The sequence below is a fragment of the Ruditapes philippinarum genome, unplaced genomic scaffold (assembly GCF_026571515.1).
Source record: "Ruditapes philippinarum isolate M1 unplaced genomic scaffold, ASM2657151v2 ctg3287_1_1_1_1, whole genome shotgun sequence".
Classification (NCBI taxonomy): domain Eukaryota; kingdom Metazoa; phylum Mollusca; class Bivalvia; order Venerida; family Veneridae; genus Ruditapes; species Ruditapes philippinarum.
In genome coordinates, this window is record NW_026867077.1 from 108,415 (window position 1) to 126,710 (window position 18,296).

General features: G+C 32.1%; 2 protein-coding genes and 1 long non-coding RNA gene across 3 annotated transcripts; 1 reads left to right on the plus strand and 2 right to left on the minus strand.

The window, feature by feature from the left end:
• Positions 1–919: 919 nt before the first annotated feature.
• On the plus strand, positions 920–3,832 carry LOC132734757 (membrane frizzled-related protein-like). Its single transcript, XM_060721603.1, has 4 exons — positions 920–1,104; positions 2,468–2,725; positions 3,086–3,229; positions 3,554–3,832. Exons 1-4 carry the CDS (start codon positions 975–977, stop codon positions 3,796–3,798), a joined length of 777 nt encoding a protein of 258 aa, XP_060577586.1. The 5' UTR covers positions 920–974; the 3' UTR covers positions 3,799–3,832.
• Positions 3,833–3,868: 36 nt separating this feature from the next.
• LOC132734758 (uncharacterized) lies at positions 3,869–4,695 on the minus strand. Its single transcript, XR_009626368.1, has 2 exons — positions 4,553–4,695; positions 3,869–3,990 (listed from the first exon to the last, which is right to left on the minus strand). It is a non-coding gene; the product is annotated as an uncharacterized LOC132734758 (long non-coding RNA).
• Positions 4,696–14,014: 9,319 nt separating this feature from the next.
• On the minus strand, positions 14,015–16,508 carry LOC132734763 (uncharacterized). The gene is made up of 3 exons (XM_060721610.1): positions 16,133–16,508; positions 15,439–15,691; positions 14,015–15,076 (listed from the first exon to the last, which is right to left on the minus strand). The coding sequence occupies exons 1-3, from the start codon at positions 16,506–16,508 to the stop codon at positions 14,029–14,031; spliced, it is 1,677 nt and encodes a 558-aa protein (XP_060577593.1). The 3' UTR covers positions 14,015–14,028.
• Between the last annotated feature and the right edge of the window lie 1,788 nt (positions 16,509–18,296).

Below are 18,296 nucleotides of genomic sequence, written 5' to 3' on the forward strand. Positions count from 1 at the left end.
GTGTTAAGGCCTTTAACATATAAATTCACCGTGGCATGCTCGCTTAGGAAGCGAGAGGTCTGGAGTTTAAATCCCAGATAAGGCAACTCATTTTTTTTTCAAATTGTTTAAGTCAAATAAACATTGGATTGAATATCAGTGTTGCAATTAGTCTTTTAGCCAATTAACTACAATTAAAACGCTGGAAAGCATTGGTGGCACTATACAAAAACAAATTGGTTTATAATCTCACAACCTTCACCTTTCTGACATTCGGAGACCCAAACAAATTCAGCGCCTTCTGTGCTTTGATTTAAAGACGTACGAGGGATAAAATGTAGAGTTAAACAATGGACGCTGCCGCCACTGGAGTCAAAATGTTCCCTGCTGTAAAATATTGAGATTTAGTCGTTGACCTCGAGATTTTGTACAATTTCGGCAGAAACTCTCGAGGTTACTCAAGAACATACTTCATCTGTCTAAGTGTTGTTGTATGTACTTTTCCAGCGAGATCATTAATTGCGTACTTTAAATGTTGGATATTACACACATAAGGTGATATAGCAAGAGATGACGTACCTTTCATTATCATAAACATAATCAATACTTGTCTTTAAATAATTAATCTTATTGTCTTCGACGGATTTTCCCTTGCTAGAATATTTTGTTTTATTTTAATTTTTCACCTTATTTGTTGTGATTGTCCTTGACAAATATCATTTTTCCCTAAGTAAGCACGGTATTTATTAAAACTTCACAAATAATTTATAATTTTAGCATTTTATTAGTGTTCATACAACAAATACTATCTATTTAATCATCTATAATGTTATCAATAATCGTTTCCTTACACCGATATCCTGTAAAGTTAATTTTATATCCGACAAAATGTATCCAATATTAATTGCTATATCCTGTTGATATAAAATGTGTCTTAGACCTAACATTTATTTCGGATATCAAATCACACTTGGTCAGGCTAGAAACGTAACACAATGGCGATGACAGAATATTTACTTCTTCTAACAAGTTTGCTGGGGATTTCTTCTCAGATGAGCATTGTCTCGAACAGTTCAAACTTATCCGGGAATTCATCTGAGAGTCTTGGTCTGACGCCGTCTCACTGTAAGTTAAGATTACGTTTTATTACATGCTTTTCGGTGGTTTATAAAAATATATCAGTGAATTAAAAACTGGTAATTTCACTGTTTTAAACAGTGAAATTATCAATTTGATACTTTCACTGTTTTGAATTTAAGCCCCTTATGTTGGTTCAGTGAAATACAAGCGTTCACTGTGCTGGAAACCAACTAAATGATGTGACGTCATGAATGACGTCAAGTTTTATTATCATTTGGCGCGCTTTTCATTAACTATGAGGTTTAAATGTCTTTTTAAACGTTTCTCTGCATATAATAAAAATAAATTTGTTTAGTTCAGAGTAAGATTGAAATATATTTCACCTCGTGAACACCAAAGTTCATATGTCACTCGTGGCTGCACCACTCGTCAAATATACCTTTTGGTGCTTACTCGATGAAATATATTCCGATCTTACCCTGAACTAAACAAATATCCTCTATGTAAATTATGTGTGTAACTATAATATTGAGAAGGATAACGTCTGTCAACGGGCACCTAAGTTAAACCGCCGACTTTTTAGCTAGCTGGATAGCTTTTCTCATTTGAAAGGATACAAAGTCCTAATCGGGATTCGAACATATAGTGGTAAGGGGCAAGTGGTTTGATATCAACAACATTCGGTCATGAACACCCCAGGAAAATATTTACAAGTATGTCAATTTTATGGTGATTTTTTTTCACAAAGATGTTCTTTTCATGTTTTTTTTTTATTTCTATATTTACGCTAAATTGAACGACATGTCGAAAAAAACGCCAGAAAGGAGCACATAATATTTCATTCATAAAGATCTTGTCAGTATTGTAGAAAATGTTTTAAATGCGTCATCTTTTATGCCATCGCATCATCTGCGTTTAACGACTGACTATTTAAGTGTTCGTGTTATATGTTTGTTCGTTATTTATAGATTAGAAATTGAACTTCATTTTTTCTCTGAAACCAAAAGTCTTATTTCAACTAAACAAATCCGGCTTCTGAAACCAAAAGTCTTATTTCAACTAAACTTGTCCGGCTTCTTCTTTTGGTAAAGGACTCCAAATGTTTTTCAAAGAAATTTGATTCCATGAGGGACGTGCTACAACAACCAAAAGAAAATAATCGGGGGAAATGTAAAGGCTGAAGGCTTAGAAATTTCACAACACCCATGGGGCACAATTTTTGTTTGTTTGTCTTGATTTTTTCCTTCGTATCTCAGGAAGGGTTGCTATGCTTTCTCATTGAACCTGGTCCTGACAAATGACCTTGTGATTAATCACGCTGTACATCTGACTCAAAACCATTGCACATTGCTTATTCGTTAAATATCACTTCAGTATTACTACGTATGTTATAACTTTTATTTTACAGACTATATGAATTATATGTGCAATTCTCAGAAATCGTTGTCCAGTCGTGACGCAATATTGTTGTCTCCATGGTCAAGCAGATTTCCGCCTACCACAAAGACATGCATCGTCGGGATTAAGAATGCAAAGCACTGGACCTACAGATTTGTCATAACCTTCAAAAAGATGAATCTGCATGGGAAAACATCTGGAACGTGTCTAAAATCAAGACTAGATCTTTATAACGGACAATCTGTTAGTGCCAGTGATAGACTTAATGGTATGTTCTGTAGATATTGTTGTTGTTGTTGTTATTTTTATTGTTACTTTTTTGTTCGTCCATATTTTCAAAACATAATTCAATTACAGAAATTTTAATCAGGATTGAGTAGAAGCCAAAAGTTTGTTTACTATTTGTTTGATTGTTAACATTATCATCATGATCACCACCACCACTATCACCTTTATCGTCACCGTCATCCCCACCATACATCACCATTAACATCATCAGCATTATAAATTGTCTATCGTCGTCGTCCTCATCCTCCTCACCATCATCATCATCATCACCACCACCATCATCATCACCACCACCATCATCATCACCACCACAATACCCCGGCATATCATTTTATTTCAGATGTTTACGGGTTGTGTGGCACGAGGACCAACCGAGATAACTATGAAACCACGACAAGCTTCTTGACGTTAGTGTATAGAACAAACCAACTTCCACTCGCAGAGTCCCAGTACTTCGAAGCTGTCATTACTCCATTTCACAGAGGTAAATATTTTGATTAAATATTGAGATTTCAGAAACTGTATTTGGCATAAAACAGGTCTTATTTTTTTCCTGTTTTATTAAAACTTAATCATATTCATTATACATGTATACACATGTATATATTGACTAGATAAGTAAGAAGTGTACACGCGTTTAATTATGTTGTCTGCCTATTTCATTCGATTCATCTAAAACTCTTAAAATTCAGTGCTTTTCAGTTCCCTGTTATAAATAAAATTATAAAAAAATATTGCATGTACACTTTCTCTCAAGAGTAGTACATGGGTATACTATATTGAAAAAAGCAATTTTATTTTAATACAGGTACTTGTAAACATGACGAGTTTAAATGTAAGAATGGAAACTGTATCAAGGATGATATGCTCTGTGACTCGTACAATAATTGTGGAGACGACAGCGATGAGGAGGCGTGTGCTAAACTAGCCGTTGCCTTGATTGTGGGTATCGTTGTCGGCTGCGTGGTGTTTCTTGCTATCGTCATCGGAATTATCGTCTGCTGTTGTTGCTGTGGCTGGTGTTGCGCAACGTGCACTTATGAAAGTCTTTAACCCTCTCTTGTGTAATAAATACAACATCCGCTTTGACATTGGAACTGTTTATCAAGTAAAATATGTTATAAAAAAAGCTCGATTGCAGAAGCAACCGGGACGAGGCCTGTTTGACTCCAGATCCGTGTTTCAGCCATTTTAATTATTTTTCGCTCTTTTTTCAAACAATATACACATACATGTTATCTACATCTCTGGTATTAATCAAAGGTGCTAGTGGCATTGATTTGACCTAAAATGTGTTTAACCTTATTATCACACACCCGTGCCGATTTTGCGACTCCGTAAATATGGTATTGCACGGCCGTGCATATATTTTGACGTGACGTCATTAGCGTTATACAAACATAGTGTAAAGACGCGCTAAATGTTAGCGTTATACGCGTCAATGAAAATGACTCTTATTTCACTTTAAACGGTCTTTATTTTGGGTAAGTGATAAATAGAATATTAAATTCGTGTAAGTTCATTACTGAATTTATTGCACTCGTTGAATAAAATAATATTATGCTCGCCAGAGGCTCGCATAATATAATTTTATTCAACTCGTGCAATAAATTCAGTATTGAACTTACACTCATTCAATATCCTCTATTTATTTATGCACTAAAACATCAATATATTAAAAAAAAAAAAAAAAAAATTTTTCACTAATGTTATAGTAAAAAAAATTTTTTTTTTTTAATATATTGATATTTTATTGTATAAATAACAAGGTCAAACCCATTTTAGGTCAAATCAATGCCACTAGCACCTGTGGTATTAATGATCTTTAAGATATCTTAATAATGAATATATATATATCTGTAGAAAATACAAAATATTCACAAGTATCTCTTTTGTGAAAAAAATCCATAGAATAGATAATTTTACGTTACTGTAATTATAATTGCGGTTACTAGTTATAATTTTTGTATTTCAAGCATGAACAAATATGTGTGATACAGATTGTCTTGTAACAGCATGAGTTTGGTGTACTGTAGGTATTTCAACGTAGTTTCAATATCTGGACGATCTTTACATTAAAAAAAACTTCTGGCAAGCTTTTCTTCTCCAGTCCGCTGAATCCAAAATAGGCCTTATCTGGACAAAATTTGCACAGAATTGAAAATTAGATTTTCAGAGAGATTGGTGAATACAACTTTTGTAGAAGAAAGAATTACGTCACTTGCTAATAGATTTATTTCGATAATCTACACTGATTTTATCTAGGATTTGATTTTTGGCAAGAAAATATATAAACAATAATTATAAACACAAGAAAAACATCATCTTTTGCCGAACATTTATTTGGTGACTGCAGCAATTTAAACTTACGAGTGTTTTTATGTCTGTAAATTAAATTATTTTTCCTTTTTAATAAAAATTAAAGGCTCATCAGTTAGTTTGGTTTCATTTTTTTTTCCGATATGGAAAACCATTCACGACATTATTTCATTTAGATTTTCTTGTTAACATATGAGACACAAATAATAAAAACCATGTAACATATATTTTAAGGTTTCATTTAAACAATGTATATACATATCTTATTTCAAGTGAGCACAAAGTGCGAAAGCTATTGTTTAAAACCGGAAACCTATCCAAACGCATTCACTAAAAGATGCTTAATTGTTATCTGTGGTCACGTGATCAGTTTGAAGTACCTCATCAAGTACTGGATTTATTTTGTTATTTCACATGGTTTTGGAAAAACACTATTTTGTGTAAATCACGTGAGATGGACTGTGAGTAATCAGAACAAGACTTATCTCACTTATGACAAGGTTTGGCAGCATTATGACTATAGTTCAAGAGCTACAATAAAAAAAACCCATTAAATACACAACCTTCCCTACAAAGCTTAATGGCCTATCCTGTCACATGAATACATTGTAACTCTAACATGAAAACAGCATAAAGATAGCTATATATAGATCCCTGTTTTCATATTCCGGTATTTTGATTCATCAATTTTTTTTCTTATTTCATACAAGGGTCTTTCTAGAAAGACCCTGTGTCATACAAGTAGAACTTTGGTTGTAAATTACTCGACCCACATATATTTTTCTTTTTTTCTGTGTTTCGCATTACTTACACGGATATAAAATAGATATGGAAGTATTTGGGTTTTTAATTTTTGCGTTCTTTTCCTCAACGTATGTTAATGCGATGAGCGTTGTGTCGGATAACGCCACATTGCCTTCCGCCGGAAGTGTGCTAGGATTTACGCCAAGTCAATGTAAGCATTTTTCAGATCTTGATTGCAGACATATGCAACAACTTGTATAGACGTTTAATAAAAAAAAACTCATCTGCTTCAGATTTACAAATTTGTCAAAATAAAGGCTGATGAAGTTAGATCTTTCATCTTAGATGCCATGTTAGGATGCTACATGAAAATAATAGTTTCCATTTATTCTTTGAACCAGTATGTTACATGTTATTTACTGTGAACTCCTTACTGTGCCTTTTTGCACAAATTGTATATTATGTGGATATCTTAATTCAATTACAACATGGAATGTATGTCTTTATTTTATGTATTTAAAGATTAGGAATTACGTAGAAAACCGTATTTATAACTTATTTTCATATTTTTAGACTACATGAACGATTATTGCAACTATCAGAAAAATCTTCGAAGCCGGGACGCTATTATAGTCTCTCCGTGGAGGAGTCAGTACCCGCCATCTACTCAAACTTGTGTTGTTGGGATAAATGACGGTTATTTAGGTTACAACTTCCGGTTTGTTATTACGTTTAAGTCCATGGGATTGTCCGGCAAAACACTTTACATATGTCAAAGATCTCGGCTGGATCTCTACGATGGAAAATCGAGACAAATTAGTGGTACAGTTGATATTTAGGAAATAGATATCAATTCTGAGTGCATTGTTGTAGAATAATGCACGGTTTGAGTTCAAATGCGTTGTAATATAATCACGAAGGCCGATAGGCCTGAGTGATTAATTACAAAGCATTTGAACGAAAAACGTGCATTATTATACAATAATGCACGAAGAATTAATATCTATTTCCATTCTAACACGTCAAGATCAAAGCACTGAAAGCACTGGAGGGTCGCTTGCGCTGACAAATTTATATGACATTATATTGCTGGTGATCACTTGAAAGGCCAAATTTCCTGTCCTTTTGCAACTTTTTTTAAAGGGTCAAGTCATATTCAAGAGGAAATGACTGAGTACAAAGGAAAGTGCAATATTTTGCCATATGATTTTATTCAGGGAGATTTATCATTGACATCCAACAATTACAACACGGTTTATCAAAAGTACTAAAAAACCAGTACTTTTTCTCAAGTGGTTCAGTTGAGATCGAAAAACCAAATTGCTTTATATCCTCAAAATAATACTTTAAATTGAATAAAGTTTAAGAGTACACTACTGACAGAAGCAGAAGCTGGAAGTAGATAACCAAGTCCTCTATTAACAATGACTAAGCATTGATAATTTCATCTACTTATAAGGCATATGAAAAACATGCTCATTCTTGGGGATTATAGTTATTATCAATCTGATATCTTCAAGTTATCATCAACCCATAAGCATATAGACTGGATAGTGTTCAAACAACTCGAAAAGAAAATGGTTGAAAAATCTTTCTGTTTCTATGCATACTAGTAATAAGTGTTCCATCAGGGATAAAACTTTCAGTGATTGTGAATACATGACTTATCAAAGTCACAATTTCATCCAGAGAGATTCATGAAATTCTCACAAAACAATAAGTAAAGTATGATTAGTTAAAAACTAGAACTATCACTAAATGTGATTAATACCCCCACAAGACTGCTTTGGACATTAGGATGTAACAGAATACCTTGTAAAAGAATTGAAATAGAGTTATGTTTGTGGGCAATTAAAGATAGTAAGTTGTGGTTCTTGTATGTTGCATTTCCTTTCAATGTTGCTGACCATTGATGAAGTTTTATTGAATTACTCTATAATAAGTCCAGAAAGACAAGGAAAAAGATCAATAACTCTATAAATACTGCAGATTGAGTAATGGTTATTGTACACTGCACTTTCTCTCATTTCGCTTGACCATTGTATGAATTTGTATTGAATTCCAACTACATGTACTAGTTTTCAAGTTATGCACTGGACAAAAGTAATTAAGGGCACTAACTGTAGGGTCATTCCTGCAAAGTTTTATTACTGTGCAGTCTTTGGTTTCGGAGGAGATTTGTTTAAAAAAAATTTTGACGACCCACGACAACTGATGGTGGGGGATCACAATAGTTCACCATGAGCACGTTGTGCTCAGGTGAGCTAAAAAGTAATGATCAAAGTATAAGTTTGTGGATGACCTCGCAATGCCATGACTGTAACAATACCTCTATTTTTTAAAAAGAAAAAGTCGAGCTAAAAAGGGGCATAACAGCATCAAAAATAATTTATTGAAACTAAAACTGCCTTTTGATACTAACATGGCAAATATCAACTCACTTCATTTCCTTCATAAGTTGTCCTGCAGAAATCAATTGAACACCATAACTTATATAACATGCTTTTCAGTAAAAAATGACATTTACTTTTAGATTATTTCACAATAAAGTATAATTTCAAAAGTAGCCAGACCCTTATTTTGAATGAGGATGAAAAGCCTATAAACAAACAGAAATTTTGTGGGAAATACATTTATTTCTCAGAAAAATGTGATAAATAAAAAAGTAGATAATTAATATTTGCAAATCATGAAGGAAATTAAACAAATTCAGGAATATGACAGAATCACTTTCAAATCTGAACATTGAAAATTAATGATTCTACACAGAAAAAAAAATCTGCTCTCTTTGGCTTGTATGATGGGCTATAGACCTCGGACATAATAAGGTGTCATATCTGAACTACTTTCAGTCACAGTAAAAATAGCAGCCTCCATTTACCAACATTGTGCCAAAGTTATACATTGTATATGTTTTTCAATGCCATTCATGAAAATATTAAATCTGCTGTTCACTCTATGAAATATATTTGGATCTTGCATGCAAAAGAAACAAATACCCATTATATGATATGTTCCAAATTTCTTCATACTTACAAAAATTATATATTTATGTAAATTAGTTCATTAACAAGCAAAACTGTAATTTCATTGTTCTGACGAACAATCTGTAGTGTTTTTGTTAAACAGCCATACTCCAAGACCGACAAGTTTTCTGTGGCATTATATTATCCAAAATTAACAATATTGGGAAATAATGGAAAACAAAAAATATTAACAAATACATGTATAAAATAAAACCAATGTATATTAATTTAATGTCCATTTATAGTTGAAACTGCGAAATTTAGCTATGTCAACGTCTGAAGGGATTCCAGTTCAATTAATCTTGTGTACTCCCATAACTGAAGCTACAGATATCTGAAAAATAAAATATATTTGTCATGTTGCAAGTAATTGTTTATCTGGCACTGAATATATCCAACATCATAAAGACAATGTGCTCCATACATAAACAATTTACCAGTAAAATCGAAGACATATTTCTTATATATATATTATATATATATATATCTTTATCATATCTTTGCATGAATTATCATAGTAAGCTTACACCACTATGTAAAATGCTAGTTTCTGGTCACAAGAAAATCAAAAGCAATGGATGGTGTGATATACAGACTTAATTAACTTTACAAATGCTGCTGAAAAACAAACAAGAATATTGTCAATTTCTTTCAATTAAATGATAGGACAAATATTGGTTTCAATTAATGCTGCTGTACAAGAATAGAACATCACTTCTAACTGCAAGCAGAACCATAGTGTATTCTGGTGTCAGGAAAATAATTATTATCGCTTATTTTTGTATCTCATGCTTTCTTTAGATGGATAACAGTAAAAATTTAAAGTGGACTACTATACCTCAATTGGTATTCTGTATGCTGGAGTTTCCTTTTGAATACAGAAATAACTCCTTCACATAGTTAGCTTCACTTCAATTAAGTTGTTCCAGAAATAATACATTGTTCTACTTGGTACTTCAGACAGCTTCATTTGAACAGAGTGGGCAACTTCTTACTGCAAAGTGGGAGCAAGGTTTAGTAAAACAATTAAACAGCATAATTTGTTCAAATACAAGAAACTAGAAGCAGGGCATAATCTGTTATTGTTTTTCAGAAAAATAATTGAAAATTTAACTTTTGAATGGATCATTTCACTATGAGCATACATTTCAATTTTTTAATTTTCTAGTGTAACATGTTTACAGTAATATATATTTTTTGTATGATTACTAGTCCTACAATGAATTAATGTAATTCTGGAAAGGAAAATTTTAATTTTAAATACTTTGTCATGATTTTGAATTAGTAAAGGTCTGCAATGATATCAGTCAAACATTAGAAAGTAAAACCCTGATATACATCGACATCGGTGCAAGTTGAAAATTTGGAAAAACCCTTAAACTATAATTCATTTATTAATCATTTTTCCACATAATCTAATAGTAAAACATGATGATATTTGTCTCAAAATCCTAGGCTTCAGGCATATGCACCATGCAACAAGTGATTACAGTAAACATGTTTAAAAAGTTTGATGACTGTAATTAATTACTAAGGGATCAGTAATTACCACAAGATGACAAACCTTAGAACCTTATGATAAGGAAAGACCTTTAATGTACATGCAATCAACAACAGACCTAAATTTATTATTGAAAAAATGACAAACCTGTATGAATTTTTTTCTTCTCTGCAGCAGAAACCTCTTCCTTACAGATAATTGCAAAGAATCTATAAATAGGATCATTGATGATGATCATCATCATGAAGACTTCATGGCTGAAAACTTCATCACTTTTTGCTATAACAAACTACCAGTTTGAGCTATCTTGTCCTGTTATACATGTATATAACTTGTCTGAACCTACTGTACCTTCACTGTTATCAAACAGTAACATGACAGAAGTCACCTAAAAAAAAAGCAAAACAAAAATTTAATGTCTTATAATATATTAAAGATCATGCACAAGTAATCAGTATTAAACAAGCAAGTTATATCATTTTACCACAATTTTTCTGCACACCTATTGATATTCTGCATTTAATATATATAAAATAATAACTTTTTAAAGGTCCATTAAGCCTTAGAAAAGATAACATTTTATTTTTCAAACTTTCCTTTTACATATCTTGTTGCAGTTCTCAAATAGTTACATGTACTCATTGACCATGTACATGTAGATAAGTTATCTGGCAATTGGTATAATTACATTAATTCAGTATTTTGTATGTAAGTCAAAATAATACTTTCTCACATTTTTGCTACCTTTACAAACACATGACTGTTTGTTCAGTGTTACTCTTTTCAGTTGTTAAACATTTAAAATGCTCTAAATACATCATTAAAACATAATTGAACACATATTTGACCTTTCTAAAGAATTACAAAATTATTTATCTCTGACACATTATATGTGCTTTTAAGATTTTCAATATTTTTTACCAGAGATTCTTTTACCTATACACTTACTCTATAGATTAATTACTAAGAACAGAAGATAAATGTAAAATGTACTACACATTTAGTTACACACAACTTGACAGCAAATTATACATTTTTCAATATAATAAAATACAAAAAGAAAAACTGTTTCTCTCTGTAACCAAAAGAGAAACCATAAATATTGTAAACTTCAGACTCATACTCTTATTACTACCTTTAGCTAAGGTTGTTATAATATATGTACTTTTCCAGTCAAATGAGGTAAATATTTTTCAAGGAATTCTTCTTATAAATTAATATGCGAACACAAAACAAATAAATATTAACAATATGACAATAAGTTAAATTCAGTATTTGACCATGATGGTCAGTCATCTAAAGGTCAATGTCATATATGAATTACTTAAAGGGACTCCACTGAGGCTTTTGACATGACCAGAATGGAAATAATATTTCAAGATTGATAATTTGATATTCTATTTGATGTAGATCTTGGCAAAAAACCTATATGCAAAAATTTCAGATCATGCACTCGCTCTGTTTTCCCAGAATGATTACTTGAATAGTGTAAAATGTCCCAAAAATGAACAGTGCTTTTGATTCATACATGTATTGGGAAGAATAGAATTAGAATAGCACAAATATACAATTTTCAATGTATTTCTGAATATATTTCTTAATAGTATGTGCATATCATTCTGGACACAAGGAAAAAACAACAGCATTTATTGCAAAAAAGCTGGTATACTGCTTTTGTACAGGAAATACTTCCATGACAGTAGTGTTGTTCTTAAATTTGACTACTAAGTCAAATATGTGTTTCAAATTTTCCAGAGCTCAATAAAATAAATGTGGGTTTTTTTCTTATAAACAAACATTTAAAGAGAACTTACACTGAACAATACTATCATAGTATGTCTTGACCATGTCACATTAAAAACCTCACACAACAGTTTATTATATTCACACACCTGAAATAAATGCATTTCTTTATTTAACATTCATATGATTTTCATATCAACAATAAAGCATTCCCAACTTATAGTTATCTAAATCATTTGGCTTAATAGTCAAATCAGCTACATCATGTACATGTATATATACCAACTCAAAACAGGTCAATGCATCAAACTATTGGGACAAATCAGAAGCAAGTAAAATGTTGACCTTAACCATTCAGACAATATCATTCATGTTTATAATATACAATGATTATTTGTGAAATTAATCAGTCAAATCCCATGACGTTATCAATTTAATTATATATTTTTCTTATATCAACAATTTTTTCATATTATTAGAAAATCCCATAATCATCATGTACATAAAATGTTATATGATACACAGTCTAAGTACTATCGTCCGTTTTTGTATGCACTAGCATAGAGCAGAATGGGGAACCACGCACTTGTTTGTGGGAAAACACTTCTGGATCAGGAATTACTTTCTAAAAAATCTAGTTGTAGAATCTTTCTTTAAATACAGGTAAATATGACTGAGTGACAGGGCTTGAGCAAAATAAATAAAATCTAGTTGTTTGCATGTGTGTTTGTCCTAAGTGGTCTCTTTATTCGCTCATTTAAAGCTTAATACTAGGTGTACATAAAGAGAAACAGAAATTCTAAAAAAAAGTCCAAAATAGCAATATTGAAAATGCTGCAGACTCAGTTTGATTGAGCCAGTTTATGGATAGTACTGGAAAGTGCATGCTACTGTTCACGACCAATAGCACCAGGTTAAGCAGTATTCAACATTTAAACATGTAATGGTAAATTTTTTAAATTAGAAACAATAGCAGGTGTATTTTTATGGCAGTGATCATGGAAACTCCAATGTGACATGTTAGTGCCATTCCATGAAAAGTGGCGTATGATTCCCAAAGAATACAATGTGTGTTCCCTTAATGAAAAAAAGAATGGGGGAACTGAACAGAAAAGGATACTGTTCTTCAAGATTCTGTGTATTTTTTTCTGCGTTTTTCAAAAACTTTGGTTTAGATTGTTTCAATAATTAGAGTAATTTAGACTATAAAAACTGAATTTGCAAAATATTTGAACTCAGTTAGTGTCAGTGTGAGAACTGAAGCCTAAAGAATAATCAGACACCTCCTCTAGGACAGACTTACTACATGTAAGGCCTTACTGTTTGCATGTAAACAAAGTAGTTTTTTGACTTCCATACAAAATACTAAATCACCTTTAACTATACTGATTGCTAAAAAGCAACAGCTGAGGCAAAAGTTGGTTCAGATAATTGCCCATTGAGTAACTTTTTGGAAGTTATAACAGGCCACCAATAACAGGCTTTTGAGAAATAAACTAAAATCATTTCTGGGCATAATGGGCCTTAAAGCCAGTATGTGCTAGGGGGGCAAGGACAGTAACTTTCATTTTCCAGTACTGTTTAGCCCTCAAACAAACCGAACCTGCAACATTTTCAATTGTGTCATTTTGGGTGTTCTTAAGGGATTCTATTTTTTCCTCTATGATATGCATTTGTAAACATAAACAATAATTTTTGATTCACCAATCTGCCATTATATAATGTCATGCGACAAATACCATGGCCAATAGAACAATAGAAAATACAATGTATGACAATCTGCTTGTAGAAACGAATATCTATGAGTAAATAAAATCAATATATTATCATACTTATCTATTACATCAATCTATTATCTAGTTTATTTATTAAAACTCTGAAAGTTATATTAAATATCATAATATATTATTGATACAAATGAGAATCCAGATTACTTTACTTTACTTTACTTTACTGGAGTTGAGGTCGCAAGACGTCATCATCGTCTTCTATAACCCCCCCATGGTTTTGTACCCAGTTCTGATCCGGTATGGTGGTATACTGTGTTTCTCCCATGAATTTGTCCAACCTGTTTTTAAAGCTATTAAGTGAAGGAGCATTCACAACCACTTCTGGTAAATTGTTCCAGTCCGAGATAACCCGTAGAGAAAAGAAATGCTTTCTAATCTCAGTTCTACATGATTTCACTTTCAGTTTATACCCATGACCTCTTGTATTTGCATTGTTATTTAATTCAAAAAACACTTCATAGTTAATATCCTCCTTATGATGTAACAATTTAAAAACTTCAATCATGTCACCTCTAAATCGACGATATGCTAGTGACGGCAATTTCAGTGTTTTAAGTCGTTGTTCATATGACAGATTTCTTAGTTGACCAACTAGTTTTGTTGCACGTCTTTGTACTGATTCAATTGCATTGATGTCTTTCTTAAAACGAGGATTCCAAATAATGTTTCCATATTCTAGATGAGGCCTAACTAGGGTTTTAAATAATTTCCCGAAAGATTTCACTGTGAAATGCAGAAATGTTCTTCTCATTAGTCCTGTAATTTTATTTCCTTTATTGATGCAATCATTTATTTGCTGTCTAAATTTCATATTCACATCAAAAGTAACTCCAAGGTCTTTTACAGATTCACTGTTTGAAATTTCATTTCTGGTGTTGTTTACTTTAAGATGGTAGGTATTATTGACATTATGATTTCCGTAGTGTAATGTAGTGCACTTGTTTGCATTAAACTTAAGTAACCACTTTTCACTCCATATACTTAATTTGTCATTGTCAGATTGAATTTTCTCTATATCTGCATCATCATTCGCTAAATTGTACAGTTTTGTATCATCAGCAAATAAACGCAATGTTCCTTCAATGGCATCTTCTATGTCGTTAATGTAAATCAAAAATAGTGTAGGTCCTAAGACACTTCCCTGTGGAATACCACTGGTGACTTCAGTCCATTGAGATTTTTCACTACCAATTACAACCCTTTGTCTTCTATCCGGAGAAAAGCATCAATCCATTTTAATAATTTACCATTAATTCCATAACTTTCAAGTTTCTTCAATAATCTAACATATGGAACAGTGTCAAACGCCTTTTGAAAATCATAATAAATACAATCAAAATTTTGACTATCGTCTATCCATTCCGTCCATTTTTCCATAACTTCCAGTAATTGTATAGCACAATATCTCAGTGTTCTGAATCCATATTGTGAATTTGAAAATAGATTGTTTTCAGTCATATGTTTCACTAATTGATCCCTTACCACCTTTTCCATAAGCTTACAGGGGACACAAGTCAAACTTACTGGTCGATAGTTTCCTGCCTGGTTTCTCTCCCCTTTCTTAAACAACGCTTTCACATTTGCCGTTTTCCAGTCAATCGGTGTTTCTTCTTCTTCAAAAGATTGATGAAATAAAAGAGTCAATGGTAAACATATTGCATTCTTAACTTCTTTCAGGACTCTAGGGTGTAAGAAATCAGGTCCACATGATTTAGTTACGTTAAGATTTTCAAGTAATTTCATGGTAATTTGCTCATTGAACTGTACTTCCAAGATACTTTTACCAGAACTTCTATCATTTATATATGGAATATTGTTCAAATCTTCAATAGTAAATACAGACTTGAAAAACCTATTTAGTTCTTCAGTTTTTTCCAAGTCATTTTCCGTAATCGAACCATCGTCTCTCTTTAAGTCTGCTATTCCATTTTGGACTTTTTTTGCGAGAATTCACATATTTGTAAAATGCTTTCGGATTTGTATCCTCTGCAATTTTTGTTTCAAAGTTATTTCTGGCTTTACGACATTCACAGGTAGCTATATTACGTGACGACAAAAATATTGAAAGTGAACATGTTCATTTGTTTGTCTATATTTGTTCCATGCCCTATGTTTCTTTTTCACCGCTTTAAGAGCTTCTCTAGTCATCCAAATTGGTTTATAACCCTATTTGATGATTTGATTTTCTTAACAGGAATATGTTTTTTCATTGATTCTGTTATTTTATCTTTGAAAAAATATCCAATTTTCATTCACTTCTTTACCTTGAAATTCACTTATCCAATCAACATTACTCAAGTAAGTTTTCATTTCATCATAGTTTCCTCGATCATAAGTAAATGACTCTTTCATGTATGCCTCATTGCTGGAATTACAGTCAATACCAAAGGTAATCACTATATGGTCACTTTTACCCAGGGGACTGAAGTGTTCAATATTGTTCACTAAAAGTTCTTCTGATGAGAAAACAAGATCTAAAGTACTTGGTCTTTGGCCGTTTCTGTATCTTGTATAAAATTCTATGTTTTGATGAAGATAACTATCACGTACAGCTTCTATAAATTCATGACTTACATGATTTTCAGGCGCACTTGAAATCCAATGCTTCCAGTCTATATCACGATAGTTGAAATCACCCATAACAACTACTCTCGATTAGTGTTTCATTATTCAATGCACTAATCATTTCATTTATAGCTACATTATTTTCCGCACTCGAGTTAGGAGATCTATACACTAATCCTACGAGCAAGCTTCTCTAAATTGTTAATTTTAATTTCACACCAAATAGCCTCTTTAGCAGAATTCTCGTTCAGTTTTTTATATTCAGTTACTTCTAATAATTTAATAATTTATTATTATACTGTTAGTTCTGTTAAACCTTTATCTGTTATCTATTAAATATAAAGGATATACCAAACAAATTCCAAAAATACCCAAACCATAAATATTTTTCAGTCCAAATGTATTTTAAATATTTTGTTAATTTTAGGTGGGGCGAATCGTCACTAAATTCGGACGAATCGTCACTGTGGCGAATCGTTACCCTGTTACCGACAATTTTTATTTATAAACAAATTAATCTTCAAAAATTAATCTCACGGGTGGTTCAGTTTCATAAAGTCTTTCTTATTTAATCGAGGTAAACTGTCAAAATTACTCAAGAACTTACAATTTCTTCAAAATATCCTGGATGTCTGTATCAAATAACGAAAGTCGAATCAAGCTGTGGAAGAAGCATGGCTGACCTCAGTGACCTGTCACGTGATTCAATCGCGCATTGATATTTTTTCTGTACACAGCACAAATTTACTGTAATTTTCGTTATCATTATACATTTCAAAATGTAGGATAACCCTCCTGTAATGAATGAAGGTACGGATTTTCTAACTTGTTACCGACAATATGGAACTATTTACTACGTGCATGTATAATTCAGCCGAAATTCGGTTCGCAGTAAGCCTGAGATGTAGCTTATAACTTTGGCTCGCTTTGCGCAAGCGCATATCTGTATACCTACCTGTGTATATGTGTCTCTAAAAATTATTATCCAATGGCAAAGTTTTTTTTATATTTTGGATGGAAGTCGTATTTTGAATGTATTTTGTTATATAGAACAGAAGCGTATTTTCAAAATTTATTGATTTAATCAGGGAAATACTACCCGCAATATGTTTGAAATGTGTTTTCCAGTATGTTAGCGTAACTATTTTCTGTTAATAAAAGCAAGTGCTATAAAAAATAAAACACTCTTAATTTTATATTTAACCAATGTCAACAAATAACCATGTATTTCTGCCCGATATTTCCTAGAAGCAAGTCTTCTGTACGCGAGTTGGTCTGTTTGCGCCTTTATAATTCCAGATCGCGGTAAAAAGGTTGCCTATGATTTAAACTGTTATTATATACATTTACAGCCAATAAATTATAGCTGAGAAGTCATCCAACCACAGTGGGAACTTTATAATGATTACTGATATTCCGGTAATGCTCGATATATTTCCAGCAATGACCATGTATAGATTAGTAATAATTCAATTAAACATTGATTGATAAAGCTCTATTGAAATGAATGTGATATAATGACATCTCTTTAGTTCGCAATGTATATTTAATTAGAAATGAATAGTTGCCCAGCCTTCATGTCAATGAGATAATAAGAAAAAGAATCTCGGATGTTTCGGCATACCGGTGATAAATTCAGAAAAGTTTTGTAAAAATCAAAATTGCCAAGCTTTTAAATTTGTTTAAGCCAACATGGAAATTTGTATAAGCTTTTTATAATTCGTTTCTCGAACACCAAACGGCGTGTTTTTCGGGCATATTATGTTGTACCCTCTGACGTCCGTCTGTCCGTCCGTCCGTTAGCAATTTGGTTTCCGGAACATAACTTAAGTTCCATTTGGCCGACAGTAATCAAAACTTCAT